Source organism: Sceloporus undulatus, chromosome 1 (genome assembly GCF_019175285.1).
Source record: "Sceloporus undulatus isolate JIND9_A2432 ecotype Alabama chromosome 1, SceUnd_v1.1, whole genome shotgun sequence".
NCBI classification, from domain to species: Eukaryota; Metazoa; Chordata; class Lepidosauria; order Squamata; family Phrynosomatidae; genus Sceloporus; species Sceloporus undulatus.
The window spans coordinates 27,834,479-27,858,685 of record NC_056522.1 but is presented as its reverse complement, the minus strand read 5'-3'; the positions used below and the strand labels follow the sequence as shown (position 1 = coordinate 27,858,685).

The 24,207-nt window shown below is 39.1% G+C and overlaps 1 protein-coding gene across 3 annotated transcripts in view; it reads right to left on the bottom strand.

The window, feature by feature from the left end:
- Positions 1-1,219: 1,219 nt before the first annotated feature.
- Positions 1,220-24,207, bottom strand: part of SRBD1 (S1 RNA binding domain 1) — a 257,081-nt gene continuing 234,093 nt past the window's right edge. For 2 of the 3 annotated variants that reach the window (XM_042472756.1, XM_042472748.1), the window contains 2 exons: positions 11,483-11,667; positions 1,220-3,204 (listed from right to left, as the gene is read on the bottom strand). In XM_042472756.1, the coding sequence (XP_042328690.1) occupies positions 2,915-3,204; positions 11,483-11,667 (475 nt within the window). In that variant the 3' untranslated portion in view covers positions 1,220-2,914. The remainder of the gene's footprint in view (positions 3,205-11,482; positions 11,668-24,207) is intronic. The other variant, XM_042472739.1, reaches the window with a different exon arrangement.

The following is a 24,207-nucleotide window of genomic DNA, read 5'->3' as shown; positions in this document are numbered from 1 at the left end:
TGGCATACCTAAGTGCACCTGCTCACAGGTTGCACCTAGGGCAAGCTACACCCACTGCCCCAGTCTCAGGATACCATTGTAATCACCACCTTGTCTTGCCCAGTGGAGAAGGGCGGCTTCCATGTCAGTGGGGTGGAGAATTTACTTTTAAGCTATCCAAGGTGCTGAACTCTAGCCCCAAAACAAGGAATAGGCCATCCTCACCCTGTCATGTTTGCCTTCTGAACAGCCTATTGCCCCTACTTGGAGGGAGGAATTGTTTTGGGCCCAAACCAGAAGTGACCTTTGTAAATCAGCCTGAAAACACCTACTAGGTCTCCTAGTAGGAGATGCAACTGGTCATCTCTTTCTATATATATTTCTGGTGGAGAGCCAGCATGGCATAGTGGTTTGACTGTTACACTATGACTCTGGAGACCAAGGTTCAAGTCCCAGCTGAACCATGAAACCCACTTAGTGACCTTGGGCAAGTTGCATGCTCTCAACCTCAGGGGAAGGCAATGGCAAATCTCCTCTGAACAAATCTGCCCAAGAAAACCCCACAATAGGGTTTTTTTCTGTGCCTTCAAGTCATTTCTGCCCTAAGTCAGAAATGACTTGAAGGCACAGAACAAGAACAAATTTCATGGTGGGAAGTGACATGGGCCTCACAAAAACAGCTGCAGGGGCCACATGCAGCTCTTGGGTTGTGCTTTGACCACCCTTGTTACAAGAAAACAAACAGTCCAGTTAAAACTAACAGACTTCTTATAGCATGACCTTTAGGGCTGCAGTCAGTTTCTAAGCAAAAGAATAAAGGGACATGACATATCTGACAACTGACATATCCAAAAAACAATGTTCTGTTAGTGACCTCAAATGGCTACTAGGGACAAAAACAAAACCCACCAAACCAAACACTGCGAAAGAGAGATTAAAGATGCTGCTGAGTTGCAATACATTAGCAAATCAAATTCTACTCTGTCACTAAAGTGTTCAACAGGGATAAGTGGGATAAGTGTTCATTGGCACAATTATTGCATATCAAAAATGTCAAATGTCACTGCCAGTACTTCCTGCATTTAAATCTACTCTAACTTCACTGTCACCCCAACCATGTGCACTGTATGCATCTGAGGACGGGAGCTGTAGTCCATGAAACCTCATGCTATAATAAAATCATAGTTCAGGAGAAATGTCACCTGGCCTCCACAGCAAACAGAAGAACAGATACTCAGGCAAAGAAAAAGTCTGATTTTTTTTCTTTTTTGTTAAAAGGTATTATTTTAAGAAACCGCTCAACCACATGTTTCTCTTTTATGAGAACACACCCTTGTTCTGTAACAAAATAGTAACCAGGAAAAAAATTAACAGTTACATTTCTTGCTCAAAAATACATACCGTATATTAAAAATTGGGGGGTTATTCATATTTTCTTTTAGTTTGGAACGATATCATTCCTCTTGTTAACCCTGCACACAGTCAATCTTAAGTTTAGTTTAATTTTTTAAAATTACAAATCAGAAAAACAAGTTAATTAAACTAAAGAACAGCTAACACATTTAAAGTACCATCACAAAACAGACCCATTCCTTTCTAGGTGGAGCTAAAAATTTTATCCACAACCAAACTGGTAAGAGATTAGCTGTAAGCAAATAAGCTAACATTCTGCACAGAACAAATGCAAAACTCCCATCGTCACTGTGACATATCTAATAGTTAATGAGATAATAAACCTAGGCTTGGACTATATCATTTTACATTATATGAATATTGTTGAGTGTTCCTTAAAAAAGCAAAACAATCCCTCCTCAAAGAAAACTAGCTGGTCATGGTGAAAGCTAGGTGGCTGGAATCTTTCTCCCTGTCATCCAATTTTGTATATTCAGGGGACACTTTACATCAGGTTTGTGAACCGATCAGGAATTTGGAACCTCTGGATTTTAAATTCCAGTTCGCACTAGGCCTGGCCGATGGGTGAGGCATGATGGGAACAATAATTAATTGACTTCTCGAGGGTTAACAATACATTATTCTGTTTTATATAGAAGAGAATTCAGATATGTGAGTCTTCACCTCTAAGTCTGAAGTGTTATGATCAAGATAAATTGCTCACAGTGAAAACTCCAAAGCTCTCTTCATAGATTTCTTACTCATGGGTGATGAGTAAGAAAATAGGGGAGGCCCATGAGGAGAAATGGCCAAGGACATAAGGCTTTAGGAATGTCTGGTGTAACCCTTTCTGGAGCTCTGTACACTTCCTCCATCTTCATATCTATAATTTTCCAGCATTATATTGTCAACATTTTATTTAGTAATATCTTAAGGCTGGAATCCTCTTGCTGGCTTATGCTAACTTTGTAATGCTGGCAAAAGACCCCTTTTGGAGCAGAGTGCAGTGGAGTAAGACCGTGGAAAAGAAATTTGGTTCTATCAGTAGAGAAAGTTGCCTGGCTGGGCCCTAAGTATTTGGAAAGCTAGTAGGGCAGCTTTCTCTCTCGACAGAGACAACTTCCTATGCTGTTGTTCCTTTCGTTGTGGTGTCTACAACCATTTTACCCTGCCTCTGTGCCGCCACCTAAACCCTTGTGGCCACGTATGCCAGCATAATTATGCTGATCAAAATTAAACAGCATAAATACAAGCATGGAAAAGAAACTAAATCAACACCTGGACATAAGGAGAAGAAATCTGTAAAAATCAAGAATTTCTGGTAAATACAACAAAGTTTGAAATGGAATTTGAAGATTTTGAACTCCTAGGGTTACTGATTTTGGTATGGTTTTTGGCTTGATACTGAGGTTTTAGGTAATTTAACAAATTTCAACAAATGTAGGAACTGCCAAGAATCTGAAATGGGTCTTCATTTTCACACTGCATTCTGCTCTTCATGGTAGAATGATAGCCCTTAAGATAAAAGATGCCAACAAACTACTCATAAAACACGTATGAGATCCAATGTTATCCTGGATTGTGGAATGTTAATTTCATGTACTCTGACTTCTACTTTTTCTCCTGGGCCCAGGCCCAGACTTTTCCTTTTCTTTGCTTTTGAAAGCTTGTCTTCAGTTATACTCCGGATCGGAATCAATCCTGCTCTACCAACTCCAATGTCAACAAAAACACCGAAGAGAGTAGCATTCTCAACTCTTCCTGTGAGAACTGTTCCAATGCTTAAGTCTTCAAGGCAAACAATGCTCCTCTTGAAATCAGGTTTGTCAAAATCTGTTATAAATAGGGAAGACAAAACAAAAAAAAACAAAGTCATGATTGTAAAACTACTAGTTATAATGATTGTAAAATTACTTGCTCAAGTTACACTTTGGGTAATCTATAGATGTTCATGACTTGTTCTTACACAAAGAATCAGAAAATATATTCAGCATTCCCACTAAGGGTTTATTTGGCTTTTGATAAAGAATATAGGATATAACAAAATAGGAGTACTCTATGGACATACAAGATGAAGGATAACTTGCTAACTACTTGCCTATTGAGGCGTGTTGGACACATTCTTAGGCAAACCATTACTTTACAGTGCATGGCAATGAAAATATAGGAATGTCTATGATGGATCAGATCCTTATCTCAGTGTGATACAGTGATATGACTGCAGACAAGGACTATTGAAGAGCATTGGTTCAAATCCCCAATGGGAGACACTGGGGGACTTTCTCAGCTTTTGAGGAAGGCAAGGGAAAACACCAATTGAACCCCCCAAAACATGAAAGATTCATTTTAGAATCACCATAAGTCAGAAATAACTTGAATGCATACAACAAATGACTGATCAAACCAAAATATTATTTAATCTTTCAGATTGTTGTCACTGTAAACCAAATGACTTAACAGGAAGTCAACAAGCAAGAGATGAAAGTTCATCACAAAAGTGTCATTTATTCCCCAACATGTGCTATTTAGATGTACTTTTGAAACTAGTTCATATGTTAAGCTTAATATATAGTCAGTTTGACTAGTAGCCATTGATCCTCTATGAAAACACTGAAAGCCCTTCAAATGCCACACACTATACTCTATGTCTATGGTAACAAATTCCATAGTTTGGCTGTACAGTATATGAGTCTTTCCATTTATCTGTCCTGAATCACCCACTTGTCGTATTCACTAGATGATTCCGGTATTCTGAGACAGGGAAAGAAATTTTTCCACACCATGTCTAAGTTTATGTACTCTTCCTGTCATCCTCTCCACTCCACAACCAAAAGGGCTTAACATTAAGAAAACAAAAGCAACAGCCACAGAAATACTGTAAAGTAGATAATGAAGATGTGGAAATAATTAAATGATGTTCTGTACCTTGGTTCAATCATTAATCAAAATGGAGACTGTAAACCAAGAAATCAGAAGAAGACTATAATGTGGCAGGGCTGCTATGTAGGAATGAGATAAGATACTCAAGTGTAAAGATATGTCACTGAATACCAAAGCTAGGGTTGCTCATGCCACAATATTCCTGAACTTGATGTACAGTTGTGAAAGTTAAACAGTGAAGAATGTTGACAGGAAGAGAATCAATTCATATGAAATGTGGTACTAGAAGAGAGTTCTACAGATACAATCAACTGCCAAAAAGACCAATAACTAAAGCAAATCAAGCTTGAACTCTTCCGAAAAGCAAAAAGGACTAAACTGAGCCTGTTGTTCTTTGTATGTATCATGAGATCACTCATTAGAAAAGACAATAATGACCAATAAAGTAGAAGTCGGGCCTATAACAGAGAGCCAAAATAAAGCTGCTTAAGTCACAGTGGAGGTATGGTGTTTCAATGATGCATGCGTCCTAAGAGTCCAGAAGTTGCACCAAAGCCACGCTCCAGCGGAGCGTGGCTTTGGTACTGTGACTCGAGGCAGCTTTATTTTGGCTGTCTGTAAAAGGCCTCAGTCGGAAAAGAGAATGATCATATTACAGATGGATAGACTCAATCTAGGAAGCCATTCACAGGTCTCCCATTCTCAGGCTCTCCAGAAGTCAAAGCAAACTTGATGACAATTAAAAACAATATACTGCATTCATGTTCCTGAGGAGCCCTTTGTAGTATCTTGGATCCTTTGTCGTAGCCATTCATGGTGGATGTCGAAGGGTAGAAAGTTTGCAAAGTACAGTAGCACACAACTGTTATTTTAATATCCTTTTGATTAGGAGTTCAAAATGGTTTATGTTATATGTTAAATAAAGTATTGCAAAACTGTTGGAATCAATAAAAATGGGGTTGCCTTTTAGTTATCCAGGCATACTAGAAATACAGCCCTCATTTGTTCTGGGTTGTGTGTGTGTCCATGTGCCTACTTATAGATGGTTTATAATACAGCTGTATAATCATAATTATATTTCAGTGCTTGTGGTCTGCATAAAGAGTCAGTTTCCTTCAAGTACCCTGGTGACATTATAAACAAATGAAACACACACCTATTTATATTCTCCAAATTCAGAATTAATTGGTTGGCACCAGTATTGCAGAATGTGTATCTCCAAGCTAGGATGAAAGCTTCATTGAACAGTGGGATATATTTCTCAGTAAATTTGCACTCTAAGATGGATGAGTTCCCTCTAAATGTGGCAGTAGACCACATGGTCTATACAACCATGGAACTGGAAGGAATCAGGGAATTTGGGTAATCCAATTGACTGATCAATGCAGGACCTGCAACACAAGATGCAATTATAGAATCCCTAATGTATGGCCATTCAGTCCTTGCTAAATTTCTACTATTTTAGTCCTCTTTCATGGGAGCCAGCATGGCACAGTGGTATGAATGTCTAACTACAACTCTGGAGACCAGGATTCAATTTCCAGCTTGGCCATGGAAACCCACTGGGTGATCTTGGGCAAGTCATGCTTTTTCAGCCCCAGGGGAAGGCAATGGTAAACCTTTGAAGAAATCTTGTCAAGAAAAGCCTATGATAGGTTTACCTTAGGGTCATCATAGGTCAGAAATGTCACCTACTGGCCCTTTGAGCTGGGTTTGGACAGTGCAAGGGAGAGGAAGGAACTGGAAGGAGAGAATTGCTCAACTTTCAGTTCTATCAGCTGCAAGATCTCATTGCATTTCACCCATAAACCAGCTTATGCAACATGTGCCTCAAAGGCAGCACAGAAAGATTTTAAAATGAATAAACCATGATCTATATAGGGTAGATACACTGAGAATTCTGTTTGTTGTTGTTAACTGCCCTCAAGTTGATCTCAACCCATCTCCAAGACTCCCTGTCCTCCACTGTTCTGTTAGTTCCAGCAAATTCATTATCTATGACCTCCTTAATAGGGTCCATCCATCTAGCATGTGGCCTTCCTCTCTTTCTGTTTCCTTCCATCTTTCCTAGCATTATTGTTTTTTTCAACGAGTCATGCCTTCTCATGATGTGCTCAAAGTACGCCCCCCTCAGTTTTGTCATCTTAGCTTCTAGGGAGATTTCTGGCTTGATCTGCTCTAGGTTCCATTTGTTTGTCTTTTTGGCTGTCCATGGAATCTTCAGAGCTCTTCTCCAATATCACAATTCGAATGACCTGATTTTCTTCCTATCTTCTTTCTTAACTGTCCAGTTCTCACACCCATACATGATAATAAATAATACAATGGTTTGTATGATTCTAACTTTTGTGCTCAGTTGTATATCTTTACATTTTGAGGATCTTTTCTAGTTGTTTCATAGCTGCCCTCCCCATTTTTAATCTTTTTCTGATTTCCTGGAATCATCCCTATTCCTATCAATTTTTGATCCCAGGTACGAGAATTTTTTTACTATTTCTATTTCTTCATTGTCTAGGTTGAACTTGTGAAGGTCCTTGGTGGTCATGATTTTTGTTTTATGTCCAACATTAAGCCTGCCTTTTCACTTTCTTCCTTGATCTTTCTTAGTAGTTGTTTCAGGTCTGGCAGGTTTTCTTCTAGTACTATGGTGTCATCGGCATACCTTGGATTGTTAGTATTCCTTCCTCCTATTTTCACTCCTTTTTTCTTCTGCTTTTCATACATATAACTTATATTCTGCATATAAGTTTAACAGGTATAAGATGCGGCCTTGTCAGACCCCTTTGCCAATAGGGAACCATTCTGTTTTTCTGTGTTCTGTTCTGACAGCAGCCTCTTGTCTTCTTGTCAGGACTACCAGATGTGTTGGCACTCCCATGCCTTTAAGGGCACTCCATAGCCTTTCATGGTCTATGCAGCTGAAGGCTTTGCTATAGTCTATAAAGAACATGCTGAATTTCTTTTGGAATTCTGTGATGTGCTCCATTAGCCATCATATGTTTGCAGTGTAGTCCCTAGTGCCTCTTCCCTTCCTGAACCCCACTTGAATCTCTGGGATTTCTCTCTCCATGTATCATTGCAGTCTATGTTGCAGAATTTAGAGCAGAATTTTGCTTGCATGGGAGATTAGTGCAATGGTCCTATAGTTGCTACAATCTTTTTTGTGGATGGGTTTCCTTTGAAATTTCCTTTGATTTCCCATATCTTGTGGAAAAGGCCTCCTGTTCTTCCCTTTTTTGTTGTTGTCTTCTATTTCTTTGCTTTGTTAGTTGTACAGTGTTCCCCCAGCAAGTTGCCATCTACGGATTTGAACTTCTGTGGACAGCAAGTCCTGGCTTTTTAAATGAAAACAATGGATTTGAACATCCACATTTTTAGCTATACACAGGGGAGGGTCTGGAACAGTTCCCCCAGGGATAGAAAGGGACTACTATATTAGTTCTCTTTATCTTTTTGCACTAGCCATTGTACTGTTGCAATAATGGTTCTTAATTTGTTCCCATTGCCTTTTGTTTTGCTTCTCTTTTTTCCTTTATTGCTTGTAGCATTTTATCTGTCATCTATGGTTTCTTCTCCTTCTTTTGTCTACTGAGAGTGCCTGTCTACATTCTTCTTTCATTATATACTAGTGTTGAAAGGTTTGAATGAAAATTATAGATAGGTTTGGGTTCCTGTAGCCACAGAATCATAGAGTTAGAATAGTCAAAAGCCATCCAATCCTACCCCCTGCCATACAGGAATACATAATCAAAGCATTCCTGACAGATGAAATGGGCATCCAGCCTCTGTTGAACAACCTTCAAAGAGGGAAATTCTTTCACTCTCTGAGGCAGCATATTCCTTTGTCGAACAGCTCTTACTGTCAATAAGTTCTTCCTAATTTTGAGGTGGAGTCTCTTTTTCCTGTAGCTTTACATGGGGCTGCCTTTGGAAACTGTTGAAACTTCAGCAGGTTCAAAACGCCCCAGCCAGAATACTGACCGCAGCCAGTTATAAGGGAACATATAACACCCTTACTGAAACAGCTTCACTGACTACTGGTTCGATTCCGGGCACAATTCAAAGTGCTGGTCATACTCTACAAAGAAAATCAGCCAGGAGAAACCTGGTACTTAGCATGCACAGTTCGTTCTATACACTTTCACTTTTTTCAGTTACTTGTATTACTGCATGTTAAATTCTTTTTGTTATGTCTTTTGGTCTGTACAATACCCTGTGTGTGGGAAAGAGGGAGATCTGTTTTTGGAAAGTCTTGGAAGAAGAAAAAACCCACGTAGTTAAGACTGGCTGTGGTAGTAGCAGCAGACTGCATGACATCAACATTTCCAATAAAGAAATGGACCTAATTACTCAACTCCCAAACAGCTTCTTGCAGTATCACAGTATACAGTACAGACCCTCCCCCCACCCCCACCTGCAACACTCACTTAACTAAATACCTTTTAATGATTGTGATACTCATTCAAGGGTAACTTATATGCTCCACAAACTGCAACCCCACCCCCCCCAACAATTCCTGGCACATCTGAGTGGCTTTGCACCCTTTAATCTACTCCTTGTATATGATCAGCTGCTAAACATTTGCACATGAAAAAAGTCCTCATTTTGTGCGGTCTGTTGTATAATTAACTCTTTTGGCTGCAAAACCATATACACTACATTTTCCATTATTTTATGAGCTCTTTTGACTGAATCCGACAACCCCAATATCGTTCAGTTTCTTATGTTCCACTGAGCAGAGAGTTGTGACTTTATAAATATAACATTATATATTTTTGATGGATCTGTTACAAAAAAAATTGATCTAAAGTATATTATTATGGCTTAGTGGTCTTTAAACATGGAAGCTAGGGAGCAATGTCAGGGTTTGGGGGTTACTTTGGGGTCTTTACTCTGTTTTGAGAGTTTGGAGTGTATGTTTGTTGGGAGAGTGAGATACATAGGGATAGTTTTTTTGGAAATATTTTTTGTCTCTGTATCACAGCATTCAGACATCATGCTAAACAACGAAATTATAGTTTAATATGAAAAGAGTAAGGTTTATTAAGTCCAAGACTAACATGTTCTGCCTGCAAGAGTTTAGAAAATTTCATTTCTAGTTTCTATTAATCATAATTCAGCATGGCATCTGAACCCTAAAGTATGGTTAATGTTAACTTCAGATTGTCTGAACATGTCCGCTTCAAAACTCATAGTTTGAATTTGACTAAATAAAGCAAATCATAGGTGCATTAATAACATTAATCACAGAAAGCTATGTTTCAGGAGGGAAAAAAAAGAATATAACCCATTTCAGAGAGGAGGAACAGTGGAAGCATGTGAGACTAAAGCCCAATTTAGCATGACATCCAAACTCTCATGATGGCTATGGTTTTAAGAGTGTATACTTATTTGTGTAGTGTTATTGCTCAAAACCACACTTAAGGTTGTCCCCATGGGCCAAAAGGCATGGGTTCCATCTGCTCTTTTGTCATCCTGTTTAGATGAAAACCAGGGGGCCAGAATCGGGCCCGATCCTGACAGACCAGACATGGATCTGGTGGATCTGTGTCCAATCCCAGGGTAAACAGCCTTTAACCTGAGTCAATCTGATCCCTGTTTTGCATGAAATCTCCTGGAAATTCTGCAGCAAGCCCTGGCTGTTTAAAGGCCCCCCTGCAGTCCTTACCTTGCTGTTCTGTGACTCCTACTGAGAAGCCCTTCCATCACTGTATCTGATGCAGCAATGACATGCTTGGCCACGTGGATGCAACCAGGGGCCCGTTTGCACATCAGACTCAGCAATGGGGCTTCTCAGCAGAAGAGATGGCACAGCAAGATAAGGAGGATGTGTCACTAGTGGGTACTGGGGTGGTGCAGGGATGGGCATGTAAACAAATACCCATCCCCATGCCAATCCAGGGAACAATCCAGCTGAGTACTTAGGTTGGAATAGCATGGGCTCAGCCCATACTATCCTGGTCCATCTTCTCTGCCCATTAGCCATGGTCTATGCAAAAGTTAGTAACTGCGAGACTCCAGATATTCTTAAATTTCTGCTCTCAAAACTTCCTCCTCATTGACTAAACAACTAAAATTTATGGGAGCTGCAGTCCAAAAACATCTGGAAAACTCACACCTCTCATCCTCAACTAAGGCATGATCCAATTAATTGTATCCCACTGTCTGTTTACTCCTTATTCTGCAAGCCTTTCATGTGTACTTAAAGACATCTGGCACATAACTAGAGATGTGCACGGAATTTTATTTTAATGAATATTGATCCAGACTTGACTGATCCACATTTTCTGAACTAAAGTCTGGATTCTAAAGTTTCCACACTTCCTATGTGTTACAATGTAGTAAAAATATACATCAAAATATTTTAAAAGTTGTTTATTCTGAGAATATATATATATATATACACACACACACACACACCATGACAGAAAGTACACACACACACACACACACACACACACACACACAAATGTTCATTTGGATTGAAAAAGAAAATCACAAAATAATAATGATAAAGAAATTGAAGAGAATAAATTTGTATGTGAACATATGTAAACATGACATGGGCCAGAGTTTGTTCATGCTACACACCACTTCCTACTTTCTGTGCTGCAGTTTTAAAAAATGAATGCAATTTTCCAACTACTGTTAAACATCTTGGTTGTTTTTGGTTACAGCAGGATATACATATTTTAAATAAATAACCAAAATTTTACCTTACAGCAAAAATCTACATCTAGTTAATTTGTTCCAGTCCATCTAACCTTCAAGAAATATGCAATCCAAATTCCCAGAAGGAAAAAAAAAACCAGAAATGTGACCATTTGCTTTTCTGTCACATACTTGGGGCACTATTCAAGAAGAAAAAAGTAGATGATTCATAAGAAATTTTGAAAGGTAACAGTGAACCAATTAAATAAGTGCAGGCAGTTTAGGGATCCTAACCTGTGTGGTAAAACACCAAGAAGTCTGAACCTGTCATGAGCTACAGAAACTGTTGCTATAGCTTTAAAGGACCATGATTTAGAGACAGGATTCAAATTTCTTAATTATAAAACCAACTCTTGATATTCACTCCTCAGGGTAATACAATACTTTCGTCTCCAGACAAATGAAGGGAGTTGAGTTATCCATCCACTTTAGAATGATACTGGATTTACAAATAAAAAAATGAATAGCCAAAGAGGTGAAATGGAGATAACAGAGCCAGTGCCTTATTTAAACATCTTACCTTTTCGGATGTCAAAGCCTTCAGGCTGCGTCAACCCATCAATAATTATTTGTAGTGTTTGTCCTATTGTGTTCAGCCTTTTTGCTATTCCTTCCATCCCTTCTCTTTCAACTACTGCATCCACTTTTTGCCGCATTTCTGGCTTTCCTATCTCACTGGGATTTCCTCCGATGTGAGTTAAAAACCTGACATGTAAAAAGAAAGAGAACAGAGAGCAAATAATATAGGTAAGATCTATCCCAATGTTTTCAAAACAGTCCTCTTAATGATTGCCTTTTAAAAACATATTTCCCCCATAGATTTTAATATTTCTGTGAATTTTTCAAATATGCAGATTTTTAGTTATGCATATCCATCTAAAAGGTTGTTTTTGGTTTTTTTTTGGTTTTTTTGAAGGATGAAGTAAGGAATGTGATGCTTGGGTCTTTCTTTCAATAATCCAAAATCAAAGCACATATCCATCCACACACCCAAAACCCCCTTTGTTTATAATCTAAAAGATCACACAAAATTTAAAAGTGGTTAATGTGCCAGAATCTAGCACAGAGAGGCATTGACCCTCTAAGAGATTTTTTTTTGGGGGGGGGGCACTCCCCCATTACACTCCCCAATTGAAAAAAAATTTTTTTGCCCCCAAATGCCCTATAGGGGGTGTGAGGGGCATTTCTGGCATGCTTTTAACATCCTTGGGAGCTTTCCCCCCCCCAAACAGGAAGTGAGAAAAATACGTGCTGTACTTTGGTCACCCCAATTTAGTTGCTCAAACCAGGACCAAGACTGAACAGTAAGCCATTTACATTTCTCTTACCAGGAAAGCCTAACTAGCAACCTAGTTGGATGAGGCCAGTTCAAAGCCTGAGACACTGCCAGGCAAGTGATTCAAGTGGCAGTCTTATTTGCTTGTTGTTGTTGTGTGCCTTCAATTCGTTTCTGACTTATGGCGACCCTAAGGTGAACATATCATGGGGTTTTCTTGGCAAGATTTTTTCAGAGGAAGTTTGTCATTGCTTTCCTCTGAGGCTGAGAGCATGTGAGTTGGCCAAGGGCACTCAGCCAGTCTCATGGCAAAGTGAGGGGATTGAACTCTGGTCTCCAGAGCTATAGTCCAACACTCAAACCACTATACCATGTTGGTTCTATTTACTTATTACAGTACTTCCTAATTAAAATATTTATCATTTGCCCTTCAGGAGCTCTCAGGGTGACATGCAAATAAAATGAATTTAAACACTTTAAAACAGTATAGAATTTAAAAACATAAAAACAATTTAAACAGACCAAAACATATGGAACAAGTTAACAAGTTAAAATAGCTTAAGGTGTAAAACATTTATGGGATGGGGGGACAGTTAGATCCCAAAGGCAGTAATAAAAAAAACAAGTTTTATGTTGGTGGCAGAATGAGGCCAACACTGGCACCAAATGGACCTCCAAGGTGAGGGAATTTCACCACTGGGGTACCACAGCATGGAAGACCCTCTCTCATGCCCTCCCACAGTGTTTTGATGGTGTTAAACAGATCAAGGCACCTCTAGTACACCTAAGTCCCCAGGCAGTCATATATACAGCAAAATTCTTTTAGGATTATTGAGACTCCAAAAGAATTTTGGGCTCTAAACGTAATCACTAGCACCATGAATTCAGACTGAAGTATACTGGCAACCAGTGTAATGTCTGTTAGGCAGATAGAATATGGTCTCTGTTCTGGTCAGCAATCTACCTAATACAGTTTTCAGTAGCTGCAGCTTCTGAATTGTATCCTACATATAATGAATTCTGGTAATCTAATCTAAAAATTGTTGTTGTTATGTGCCTTTCTGATTTATGATGACTCTATGTCCATAACAGGGTTTTCTTGGCAACATTTGTTTAGAGGAGTTTGCCACTGCCTTCCCCTGAGGCTGAAAAATGTATCTTATGTCACTTGCCCAAGGTCACCCAGCGGGTTTTATGGCCACACTGGGAATCGAAACCTGGTCTCCAGAGTCATACTCCAACACTTAAACCACTACACCACTCTGTCTTCCAGTCAAAAAACTACCAGTGCATAAACTATTGTGTCACCATGAAAGGCTATCACAACCAGAACTGATGACTTCTGGTTCAAGCTGCAATCTTGGCAATCCACACCCTAGACATAGGTCATGTCCAGCAGATTTGCAGCCAAGCCACCTATAAATTTCCAGTGCAATTTCAGAATCCAGGCCATGAGGAAGTCATACATTTGCATTTGCTATTTGAGTATCTAGAAACATGTTTTTTGTAAAAGCTGAGACCTAGAGATCACATGGATCACACAATGATAAAAAATAGCTGTGCCAAAAATTAGATATTTTAGTTTAGTTTTAATTTTAATGTGTCATGAAGAATATCTAACATTTCAAAGAGAAAAGGCTTTAAAGCTAAGGCTGTAGCTGAACAGATCTATGGGCTATCCTGCTCTCTATATATCTTATTTACCCATATTGGGAGAAAGGTAGAGTAAAAATAAAATAAAATAATTAACAAATAAAGGAAATTACATACAAAGTGGTCATTTGTCAGAAACCTCCTGGCATTAAAACAAAGCACATTAATGTGAAGTTGAAGGCTTTGATGGCTGGCATCCATAGTTTTTTGTGAGTTTTCCGGGCTATGTGGCCATGTTGTAGAAGAGTTTATTCCTGATGTTTCGCCAGTATCTGTGGCTGGCATCTTCAGAGAATTTTGGCATAGAAGAGAGCTGCACACACACGCGCACACGCACACACACACACACACACACACACACACACACACACTATGTGACCCTGGGTAGGCAGGAATGATTTCCATGTTAATCTGTGTATTGTTATGTTGTTCATGGCAGGGCCTCAGGGTGGGAGGAGATGCAAAGGAGGATTAGTGTCTCCTAATTGGTGATCATTATCTGTTGGGAAAGCCCCAGATGCTGGCGAAAAGTCAGGAATAAACTCTTCTAGAACATGGCCACATAGCCCGAAAACCCCACAAAAAACTAAAGCACATTAAGTGTTTTTATATACAGTGGTGCCTCGGGTTACGAAATTAATTCGTTCTGCCATTCCTTTCGTAACCCGAAAATTTCATAACCCGAAATACTCCGTTAGCACTGGAAAGCCTATAGCAGCATTTGAATTTCGCGCCGAAATGAATTTCGTAACCCGAAAAATATTTCGTAACCCGAAACAGTTTTTGCCAATCCGACTTTTTCGTATCCCGGAAATTTCGTAACGCGATCATTTCGTATCCCGAGGCACCACTGTATGACAAATTAGACATCTCGTCCTTGTACTTATAAAGGATTTTATTTTACTTTGTTAATTATAAACTATTCATACAGGAATTTTTCTGAAAAATCCAATTACGTGCTCAGAAATTCTCTAACTTTCCCATCAACTTTCTGGAGGAACAGATTAGGAATATGTAAATAGCCAGTTATAGGTAGACGAACAGTAAATATTCTGCTTTCCTTTAAAAGAATGGTATGTTGGTTCTTCACTTGTATACAACTGGCAACGTATCTATTGTTGCAAATGACTTGATACAAGTTACTGATGAAAGTTCACGCAGACAACAGAACTACTAGTCAGTGTAAAAGGTGCTGCCTCATTCTTCTACTACAGTGGTTAGGTAGACCACTACATCATCACCAATAGGTATTATCTTTGTTTGTGTTGCAATGCATAACAGACCTTTTAATAACTACAAACTATAACAACTATCCTGACAAAGGCAAAAAAGTAGTAATCTTTTCTCTGTATTTCACCACTAGGTGCCATAATCCCTCATCCTTGGCAATGCTAGCTTGGGCTGGTAGCTGTTGCAGACTGAATACAGTTGGAAGGCTATACATTCTCCAGCTTTGGTATAAAACTCCAGAGTGAATAAAGACACTTTTCAGTCTATATCAGTTGTGAAATGACAAGTTAAGCAAAAAAAAGAAAGAAAGAAAATGGGGGTGGGGGAGAAAAGAAGTAGTAAAGAATGCCATGGGCACATTCAATACTATGTGAGCATAAATAAATTCTTGATCAAATTGTTAGTTTAGAAACCACGGCATGGAGGATGTTAAAATGTCCACTGTATTCCTTTTTCCTAATTATTTCAAATATTGGCACTGGAAACACATATAAATCTGAACTGTACTGTACAGCCACTAAATCCCTAATAGGGAACCATTGACTCTTAATGTTGATGGATGGGCAATGCCACACCACAATGATAATGACAGGCAACAGCTGTCTGAGCTTTGACTGACATGGCAGATGTGACCTGACTGACTATTACAGGCAGACACTCCCATGACTCAACAGTCTAAATAATATATCCTTCCTGGGGGAGATGTACAAATCTTCTTACATTCATAAACAAAGATTTATTTTACCAGGGCTGGAAATGCAACCCTGAGTATCTATTGTCACATTATATTGTAAACGTTTTACACATGCACCACTATACATATATACTAAATAAGGAAGGGAAAAGCACTCCATGATTGCAGCCATGTGGGCTACAAACAGATATATGAAAGTGCGGCAGAAAGCAACCTGATTTGTGTGCTTTGGTATGACAGGAAACCCATAACATGATCCACAAACTCTAGTTCTTTGTTTAGGAATTCTTCTGTCTTGATGCAGATTACTTTGAGTCTCAGAAGCATTCGAACTAGAACTACACACTTTAATCCATTACACAGCTTCAATAGTATTAATTGGTTGGGGAACTAGTGAAATTTGATTGGGACAGGCAAATTTTAAAGTGAGAGTTGGGGGAGTTGTACTTGATTAGCTTTTGAGGCTATTTTTATGATTCAGTTTGGTGGTATAATTTGGAATAAAACTATTTATCTAAAATATGTTTGTAAATTGTTTTTAAAACAAAAAAACAAACAAAGTTAACTACACAAGATAAAAATAATAAAAATATGCCATTTTTTTTGAAAATGGTCTCCCCCTCCAAAATAATGTAATAGTGTTTCACATACTTCTGTGGCCAGAACTGGTTGCCACTAAATTCAATGGGAATTATTCTGTAGTAAGTGGGTAAACAATGCAGCCTCAGTTTACACATTGTTGTTGTAAATCTTTGAGTAAATGCTTCTTCTTTTTAGTGAAGTGTAGCTTTCACATTACAAAATCTGTCTCATTTTGGTCAGGATGTGATAAGAATTTAAGCTATTTGCTTGAGAAGATGAGAATGTGCTTTCACAATGAGGGTAAACCATATACAGTAAAAGGTAAAAGTAAAGGCATTCCCCATTGATAAGGTTGTCAAGTCATGTCCGACCACAGGGGGCAGTGCTCATTTCTGTTACTAAGCAGAAGAGCCAGCGTTGTCAGAGACTACTCTGTGATCACGTGGCCAGCATAATTGCATAGAACACCAGTTATCTTCCCACCGGAGTGGTACCTATTTACAGTATCTACTTGGATTTGCATGCTTTCGAACTGCTAGGTTGGCAGAAGCTGGGACTAGTGATGGGAGCTCACTCCATCATGCGGCACCCGGGCCTCGAACTGCCAACCTGCCAATCTTGCAATCACCAGAGTCAGTGTCTTAGCCACTTGAGCAAGCATATGCCACATTGAATATACAGCATGCAGATAAAGCCCCCATATAGACAGGCCAAAATAAAGCTGTTTTGGGTCACACTGGAGGTATGCTGTTTAAATGATGCATGCATCCTAAGAGTCCAGAAGCTATGCCAAAGCCACGCTCCAGCCCTTAGGACTGCAGCGTGGCTTTGGTGCCCTGGTGGCGCAGTGGTTAAATGCCTGTACTGCAGCCATTCACTCAAAACCACAAGGTTGCGAGTTCAAGACCAGCAAAAGGGCCCAAGCTCGACTCAGGCTTGCATCCTTCCGAGGTCGCTAAAATGAGTACCCAGACTGTTGGGGGGCAAATTAGCTTACTTGCTAATTAGCTTACTTGCTGTTCACCGCTATGATCTTTGGAATAGCGGTATATAAATAAAACAAATTATTATTAATTATTATTAGTGTAAAAATGATCATTATTAATCCTAAATGCATATTGATTAGAACACTTGCTTTGAGTGACTTCTGGAGTACAGTTAGCTCTCTGTGCCCACAGATTCTTTTTCCATGGATTCAAGCATCCATGGATTGAAAATATTTTTTAAAAATACACATCCCAAAAAGCAAATGTTGATTTTCCCCACTTTATATAAGAGACACTATTTTACTATGCCATTGTATTTAATGGGACATGAACATCCATGGATTTTGTTATCCACAAGGGGTCCTGGAACCAAATTCCTGTGGATACCTAGGGCCCACTATATTTGGGAACTCCAGTAAATTTCAGAGATAAAAATCTTCCATGTCCACAGAATTGTTTATAGTTTTAAAGAAAAGCATTCCACATTACCTAAACACCCAAGTCCAGAAATTATGCATTCACATAAGGTAAAAAGTTCTTCTGAGCAGCTTCCCTTTTCTGCACAAATAATTTCTGTGTGCTAAAAATACTAACTCTGTTATTTCCAACTGGGAATGCATACATTTTCTTCCTTAATATCTTGCTATTAGTCTGTTAGAATTCCTGATATATTATAATTTATCAAAGATAGTTGTAGGACTCTATTTTAGGTGCTGCAAACAATCCTGTGTCACCTTAGACTAACAGGATTTATTTGTTATTTGCTTTTGTGGATGGTGGTGGTAGTTTACAAAAGCTTATGCCACATAAAAGTAGACTTTAAAATATATGAAGACTCTTTACTGTTTCTGCAAGATTTTAAAAGCATCAGACCAATCCCAGAATTAATCAACAACAAATCCCTCTTCAAATGAACAACTCAATTTCCCTGTGCCTTTTTAGTTTAGAAAAAACAGTCATTTTCATGTCAACGGTGTCCTTAGGGACTGCAGATGCATTTTTCTTTTTCTCTAAAATCTGGTTGTTAAATCTGGTTATATATTTCATAGATCATTTTCACCCAAACAAACGTATTGGAGGGCACTTGGAACAGAAATCAATATTAAAACACAAAGCTCCATCTCAGCGGTAATGCATATTGACCACCTCTATTTTTAAACGTCATTGCTAAGAACAAAGTGAAATGCTTTTGCATGTAGAAAAAAATGTCCTCTGAGTTACACTGCAAGGTCACAGAACATGGAGCCTGAAAACAAGGATATTATCTTCTAAAAGAAAGGAAAAGAAATAGACTATATTATAAGCAACTTCCTCTTCTCCCTGTCTTCATTTGATTTTTGCTGGGTTGAACAATGGGTTGGCATAATGTATTTGACATGAGAATGTTAAAAGGCAAGTTCCAGCTGGCCATAATTGAGAGCAATAGGTATAACTTACAATAAATACCCACCTTGTCCCTCTAAGTATTACATTTTATTTGTGTTTTGAATAATCAAACTGATGTTTCTTAATGACACATTTCAATTTAGAGGTCATTTTATCATCATCATCATCACCACCACCACCACTATTATTATTATTTCTTAACAATATTCTATATATATACCTTAGGCTTTTTGTGATAAAAATAATGTTTGTACATAAATTTCTGCTAAGTTTTAAAATACACAATTAAATTCCCATCATGAACTGGAACAGGACTTTCTAGTCCCTTAAGAGCCATGGTCAGAACTAGGACCCATTCACACTACAGAATTATAGTGCCATTATTCCACTTTAACTGCTAGAATTCTTAGCCTGAGCACTCCAATGGCTCATCAGTTACACACCCCTTGATCCCATAGGATGAGACGATTGGCAGGTAAAGAAGAAGGATAGTATTATAATTCTGCAGTGCAAATGGGATACAAACCTACACTTAGGGTTGTCATGCTAAATACGAGATAGGACTCCTTAATCATAAATGGACTCTGTAGCAGGAAGAGATACCATAAACTTCTGTCAGGCAGAATTATGGCATGCCTTCTATCTCATGCTCCCCAAATCCACCTTTTAGCAATTGCAACCTCCTCCCGTCAACACAGTTTCTTACTGGCTGTTGGAGACAGCGGGGTAAGGGGAAGAGGTTAGTGCAGAGAATCATCCAGCTCTTTAACTGTAGCTGGACACAAAGCCATAAGGTCAACTTTAGCATTCAGTGATGAACACTGACATGCAAAACGTGAATATAAACAATCCTAGCTGAATAAAGTAACATATAGGCGTAGGATATGTGTATTCAATTGGTTGGAATATATATTACATTGTTTGGAATATGCCAGTGAATGTAGATACAGTGGGTCCTTGCTATCCACTAGGATTTGGATGCAGAACCCTCAGTGGATACCAAAATCTGTGGATGCTCAAGTCTTGCTGAATACAGTGGCATAGAAAAATGGTATCCCTTATATAAAATGGCAAAATCAAGATTTGCTTTTTGCAATTTTTTTTTTAAAAATTCAAGCCATGGAAGCTTGAATCCATGGATACAAAATCTGTAAATATAGAGGGCTGACTGTATTCACATTTGTTCTTGTTGTCATTTGCCATCAACACAACTTTAAATATGATGATCTTATGAAGGAGAGATATTCAAGATCCATGGTCATCAACTGCCCTGCACAGGTCTTGTCAGCTCATGGCTATGGCTTCCTTGACTGAATCAACCCATTTGCATTGGTTTATCAGTGTCTTTTTTATGGCATTACTAGCTTCTTTAGTCAGTTATGGTGCTCTTCTCGCTGAAAGATCATCTGCCAGAGCCACCCCTTGCTACTGCTGCCGCCCAGTAGTTGTTTGGTACATTTAGTCTGGCTCCACAGCAAAATCTGTCTGTTGTTGGAGACCCTACCAGTAGCAGTGCTACCATTAACATAGCTTCTTACCTCAAATGTCATGCAATCCCATCACTACAGAAAGGTAATACCAAAATAGATTGGTAATCTTAATTTTCATCAATTTAATGGTGGGGTTTTTGACACATACAATGCAATTAGAGTTGGAAACAAGTGCCCCTTCAGATTGCCAGTTCCAGACTGCAGTTCCCATCAGGTCTAATCACTACAGTTAATGCTGAAGGATGAAGAAAACTACAATCCAATGACACGTAGAGGGCCATATGTTGCCCCCAGCTATAAATGTCCACTGGGAAGCAAGTCCCATGAAGTACATTTATGTATTCACTCAGGTGAGTGAATATATGACTGCAGCCTTTCGAAGACTATCAGAGATTATTACTATTCACTTACATATGTCAACCTGGATCACATTTTGGACTTTCAAAATACCAAGTCTACAAAACATCTATACCTTTCTTTGCCAACTAAAAAGCACAAAATAAATTACGCAAACTTTTGAAGCTTCACTGGCTTCTTCATTAGGCAAAGATGTCAGTATAAAATATATATTGACATTGGCCCACATTCATAGTGAATTTGTTCATGCTGAGATCATAAAGCAAAATGCCACTTCAAGTTACCCTTTTTTATATAAACAATAAAAATTGATGTGTTAGAATATCATCTGAAATGAATGGAAATGTTGATTTCCCCAAAAAAGTTTTTGTAAGGTTACAGATTTGCCAGTAACAGCAAAGTTTGATACAGTAAATTATTCTTGTAGCCTGCACATCTGAATGAAATTACTACCACAGATGCAGCAGATACAATGATATAACAAACTGTTGAGCAAAATAGAAAAAAGATTAGCTTACGGTAATACATATCTTTAATTTTTTTAGTGCAATGGATAGATGGATTATATTTCTAGAGCTACAAAAAGAAGGTTGTTTCATTCCAAAGAATGACTACTTGGCTACAGATTAAATAGGGAGAACACAATTTCCTTTGGTTGTAGCCAATGTAATGAGAGTGGAGCAATGTTTCCACTCCTGGTATGACTGCAAGTGGGAGCTTTTCCCTCCCCTCCCCATTGCAGCCCACTATGCATCCTGAACACTTTTAATGAAGGTTAGAGGGGCGTCACATAAAGGCTGGGATTTTGCATGAGTAACTTCAGTAGGTCAGTATCAATCACCCAGTCCAATACAGATACTTTGCATATGCTACCTTCTGCTTGTGAAAACTATATCTGCAAATTGATGAGTCTGATGAGAAGGCAAGTGTAGATTAGCTAGTTGGACTACAGTGGACCCTTGTTATATGCTGGGATTTGATTCCAAGATCCCCCGTGTATAACAAACTCCGTGTATGCTCAAGTCCCATTAAATATAATGACATAGCAGAATGGTGTCCCTTATAAAAAATGGAAAATCAAGGTTTGATATTTGAAATTTATCCTTTTTTTGAACATTTTCAAACCGTGTATGCTTGAATCCGTGTGTAAAAATCTGTGTATAAGAAGGGCCGACTGTAATTATCTGCCCAGACTTTTTAAGACTGCAACTTCCAGAATCTTCCAGCTATGGTCATCCTGGCTAAGGATTCTGGGAGTTGTAACTTTTCCCAAGCTGTGATTCAAAGTAAGGCAGTTTCAGATGTATTTCAAACAGTATGCTGCCTACTTGAAGTTAAGACCTCCTTCTAATGTTACTAAGACCTCAAGAAAGGAAAGATTTGAAACAGAAATTTTATCATCAAGCATCCAAAATCAACAAGCAGTGATATCTTGTGGATTCTGTTGTATTTTTGCTGCATGGACAACACGGCTACCCCTGAAATTATCCTCAAATATTATATTGTCGTCATCATCATTTTTAGTTGCTGTAGTGTGCCACCAAGTCTTTTACAATTTATGGCAACCCTAAGGTGAATTCATCACAGGGCTTTATTGGTAAAATTTGTTCAGAGGGGTTTGCCTATGCCTTCCACTGAGGCTCAGAGAGTATGATTCGCTAAAGGCCATTCAGTGTATTTCCATGGCTGAGCAAGGATTTGAACGCTGGTCTCCAGAGTCATAGAATAAAAGAGAAATCATTTGGTTCAGCTTGGTGTTTTTGCCAAACATTTTCTACTATATATTACATACAATGTATAGATATGGTATATATCTTTGCTTCAATCTCATTTTAGGGGATAATGGGGAGTCATAATGTATACTAAGAACAAAACATTCAAATAAGATTAGCTGGTATTCATGGCACTGGGAGGTGGATGATTTGCAAAAGGAGAATCCCATATGTGCAGTGCTAAATGCTAAGGCATGGCAGAAGACTCCTAAAATCTCAATCCACATGTATTAAAATCCACAAACCAGATGTTGCAATTTGGCTACATAATATGCACAATCTGCTTAACCTCTTGTTTTAATGAGCATTTTCTCTGGGATTTTTCATTGACCAGCATTTACATATAATTAATGTTTAAAAAACACCTCAGCCAAGAAACCAATGGAATAGTGATGATGGTGATAATGATACTGTATATAACTACAGCCAATAGGCAGTGTATAGTCAATTACCTCCCTAAAACCTCTAAGTACTGTTTTTCCTAGTGCAATTCTTTTGCAACATGCACTCTGAAACTGGATGGTTTGCCCATTTATATTAACAGAGTAAGATCTGTCACTGTAGCCTGCTTTTTACAATAGACTTCCTTCCAAGTTTTAATAGATTGGTGTATTACTCCAGAGAAGTAAAATGATTTGGATCAAGACTTAGTCCTATAGTAACTCTGTTCAAATCAATGGGTCAAGTTAATCACAATTAACTTTGGCGGGTTACAGACCGCCCGTTTGGGGCGGCCTGTAACCGGCCCTTTCCCTGCTGTATCGGGGCCTCAGCTGCCACAACGACAGCCTCTGGCCCCGATCCGCCGCTTTCCAGGCCGCGGGGAAGCGGCAAAAGCGCTTCCCCGCAGCCTGGAAAGGGGTGTCCTTGACACTTCATGCCCCAAGGACACCCGATGGCAGCGGGGAGGAGGAGAAAGGGGCCACTCGGCCCCTTTCTCCCTTGCGTCACTGTCATAGCGATCTAAAGGCTGCGCCAGCGATGCAAATCACAGAAGGAGCTCCATTTCGGAGCTCCTTCTAGCACCGCGGAAAGGACTCTCTAGGCGCCCTCGCATGGTGCGACGATGTCACAACCGCGCCACCTCGTTTGGAGGCGGTGCGGTGGTGACATAGTCATGGCAGTGCCCATCTGTATAGGGCACCGCCATTTTGAACAGACTGGGTCTGTACTAGAGTTAGGGGCGTCAAGAAGTGATGCCCCTTTCTAACCCTAGTATGTGCTCGTTGCGTACTAGGGTGCCCGTTTGTAACGGGCCTTTAGTTCCACTGATTTCAACGAAGCACCTATGATTTTAAAACAAAACTAACGTAATTTGAATCCAACTCAGTGTTGAAAATATAGCTTGGTTTCTTATTACAGCCTTCTACTCCCTAGTTTGCAGAATTTTTAATTCAACCTTAAAAATGGGTACAGGTTGTAGTCAGCATTCGGGAGTAATTTTGTTTACAAGTAAAAAAAAATGGAAAAAAAGAAATTATAAAAAGGATTGCTCTTTAAAGCAATAAAACCTAATTTCAAGGAAAAACCAGTTAGTGGTTAGAAGAGCTCCTTTACCTAGGATTAAACATCGATCAGAATGGAGACTGCAGTCAAGAAATTAGAAAGCTAGGAATGGGAAGGACAGCTATGAAAGAACTAGACAAGACCATCTGGTGCCATCCGTCCTTGGAGGGAGAGATGTAGGCCCAGCTCCATCAGGCCTGGCCTCAATTAAGAAGCAGAGCCCTCCCTCCAATCCATCTGCCTTGTTCCAGGCCTCAGAGGAAGAGAAGAACTGCTGGACTTGATCCCCTCCCCCACCACCATCCACTTCTCC